We start from the raw sequence: 2,872 nt of genomic DNA, 5'->3' as shown, positions 1-2,872 counted from the left end.
TTTTTGTGTATCAAATTCTTTGGATGAGTGTTCAGTATATGCTTCTGATTTTTATTTTGCAGGAGATGTAACTGGGGTTAGCCTAGGAGCAGCAGCTACAATAAGCCCCTACCGTATGAATCCAGGGTATCGGAGACCTCCAGGCCAAGCAGACTCCAGTGATCATGGTTATTCAACAATGACTCCACACGATGACTCTGAAAATCTGAACTATATAGATTTAGGAGGTATTGCTGGATTGCCTTCTCTATCGGCAACCCAAATGTTGGACGATCCACCCTCGTCATCAGGATGGTCACCTCCATCGTCTCCAACACCACAGGACAGGGGTGGAAGTATGAGTGTGGAGGATGAACCATCTGACTACTCACATACGTTGTTACCATCTCGTAAACATATGGGACCTAACATTATTGTTGTACCGGTTATAGTGCACATGGTTGACACAGTATGAATTCAGTTTCCAAGTATGATTTGATTTTTATATATTTATTATATCTGGGGAATATCAGAAGAGCAGCTGAGAGAGATGGGTTATTGTCGAAAATCGGATGCTTGTTTTTGCTAAGAGTATGAGTCATTGGTAATAAGTGTACAGTATAGAATTGTTCTTTCAGTAGGTTCATAATTTGGAATGTGGTATCTACACACACGTATCACATTACAGTACTCTAAGTAGTAACAGCAAGGTTATTTTAGTCCATGGCAGCTGGAAAAGGAATACTAGCCATCTTCAGGAATATGTGGTTCCATTCTTGAGAGTCCACTTTAGTCCCATTAGTGCTTTATTAGAGCATGTGTGTATAAGGTGCACAAAGTGTATTTACCTCTTGTAAATTATAATGTTTTTAAGAGAGACTAGTTTTAAAGATAAAATTTGTGTAGATGTGGAAGTTTGATGTGGTTTAGGTTTTATATTTAGTAGGTTTTAATATAACAGTTTATCTAGTCTGTAGCTGCAGCAAATGATATGATTTTTACTTCCTAATTTAGAATCCAAATTAATTTTGGTAGCTAACTGCTGCCGGCCAGTGGGATACCCTCTGACATAACCAAAGATTATTCTTGATAGCGGCATTAATGAATGTGCCATCATGACTTGGATCATTCCATTAGGATTGACTTCATGGTCATTGCTCAGTTACAAATAACTAATCAAAATAATGACCTTTGCTTTTTTGGATGTTTTTATACAATCAAGACAAAACTTAAATGATTGCCATTGTTTAACAGTTGTGAATATGACAGTCAGTAAATATTTTATATCACAACCCAAATGCATGTTCTTTTGTTTGTTTTTTAGTGGTTATGATTTTATATAAATGTATACATATACACAGTAGTCTGTCCAGCAAAGACAATAAGGTTCATCTGTTGCAGGAAAATCCATAGTTTGGGCTGGATGAATTCTGTTTAGATTTTTCTTGTATGATTTCAGTACATTTTTACTGTGAGACTCAGGATGTCTTGGACTGTGTATTTTGCTCAAATTTAGTGTCACCTCTGGGTCACATTCCGGGTTTGATGTGCCATCTTAACACAGAATTCGAGTCACTTATGATTTTGTCACAATATATATTTTTTCTGCTAATGAACATAATGTATATGCATTTTTATTTATTTACGTTTACATTTTTCAATGTGTATTACAGTTAGCATTTAGATTCATATATTTTATATATATATTTTGTGTTCATGTGTGAATGTTTCCAATACATTTATATTCTTTTGTGTTTGTAAGATATAATATATTTTCTTTACACCCCCATTTTGGTGCACTTCTTTCCTTTTGATTCAGTAGTTCCATGTAAACTGATTAAGTGTGCATTCCGTCAGTTTGAATATGTTGAGTCACAACTTCAAGATCAGTTTGTCTATTATATTTTATGGGTTTACAATCTTTATAGTAATTTCTTAATGAAAGCCATCTCTTCTGAAGTTCCCTAATTAAGGCAAAATAGTTTGGTCAGATATATATCTACCCCAACCAAATATTTATAAGTATAAATAAATAAATGAACACTGCCTTCTTGATATGAAGGATTTTCTGAAAGAATCATGCTTGATTTATATAGTGGAGTATAATACTCTGTCAGCATCACATGGATAAGGGAAGTGATTGCATGTTAGGGAAGGGGTTTAGGGACTTTTCAAAGCCATCTTGTAAGAAGAATTAATGGATACTAAAATGAAAATATATAACCATCAGTTCTTAAAGTTTTGAGCATGATTGAAAAATTTTCTTGACTGGCAATGCTACTGAAAAGTCGGTGTCATTTTACTTTTACTTGGATTTTCATAGATTTTTTGTACCAGGTTGTACAGTAGAGCTCCTAAGATATTTTGTTGTGGAAACAGGTCCACTGAGAAGTGATTTTTGAGGAGTTCTAAGTGATATGCTGGTTCTTAAATTAGAGTAGCTATATAATGCATTCACTGCCATTTTTAAAGATGAATTGATACATTTGATTTTGAGGGAACAGTTAATGATACACGCTGAGAATGCTTTTGCCTGTGAAAATATTTAGACTTTCTCCCTCCTACACTTTGTACACTGTGTGAAGTCTCCTGCTTGGGAATATGTTCATATTCTTGCATTCTTGTGTGCTTCCTGTATGATGTCATTCCAGTACATTATTCAACAGTTTATGCTGTATCCACATACATCAGTGAGTGTGATGAAATGCTGGCACGTATGTCAAGAAAGTTAGATATAGTTATTGTATATCTTATTTTGTCTTAGAATATAGTGCTATTTATAGTTTTTAAACTTTGATACAAATTATTTGGTTCCTTTACTGTATTTCACATTTTTACAAATTAAACATGAAAAAAAAGTTGATATGTATCTTTGCATTTATAGAAATAAATT

At 33.8% G+C, this 2,872-nt stretch overlaps 1 protein-coding gene across 1 annotated transcript in view; it reads left to right on the top strand.

Moving 5' to 3' along the window:
• LOC119589415 (VWFA and cache domain-containing protein 1-like) overlaps window positions 1–1,768 on the top strand; it is a 30,393-nt gene extending 28,625 nt beyond the window's left edge. The window contains exon 22 of the mRNA XM_037938025.1: window positions 63–1,768. Coding sequence (XP_037793953.1) covers window positions 63–454 — 392 coding nt within the window. The 3' untranslated portion in view covers window positions 455–1,768. The remainder of the gene's footprint in view (window positions 1–62) is intronic.
• Window positions 1,769–2,872: the final 1,104 nt, after the last annotated feature.

This window comes from Penaeus monodon, chromosome 25 (assembly GCF_015228065.2).
Source record: "Penaeus monodon isolate SGIC_2016 chromosome 25, NSTDA_Pmon_1, whole genome shotgun sequence".
NCBI classification, from domain to species: domain Eukaryota; kingdom Metazoa; phylum Arthropoda; class Malacostraca; order Decapoda; family Penaeidae; genus Penaeus; species Penaeus monodon.
This window is presented reverse-complemented; position numbering and strand designations above follow the sequence as displayed.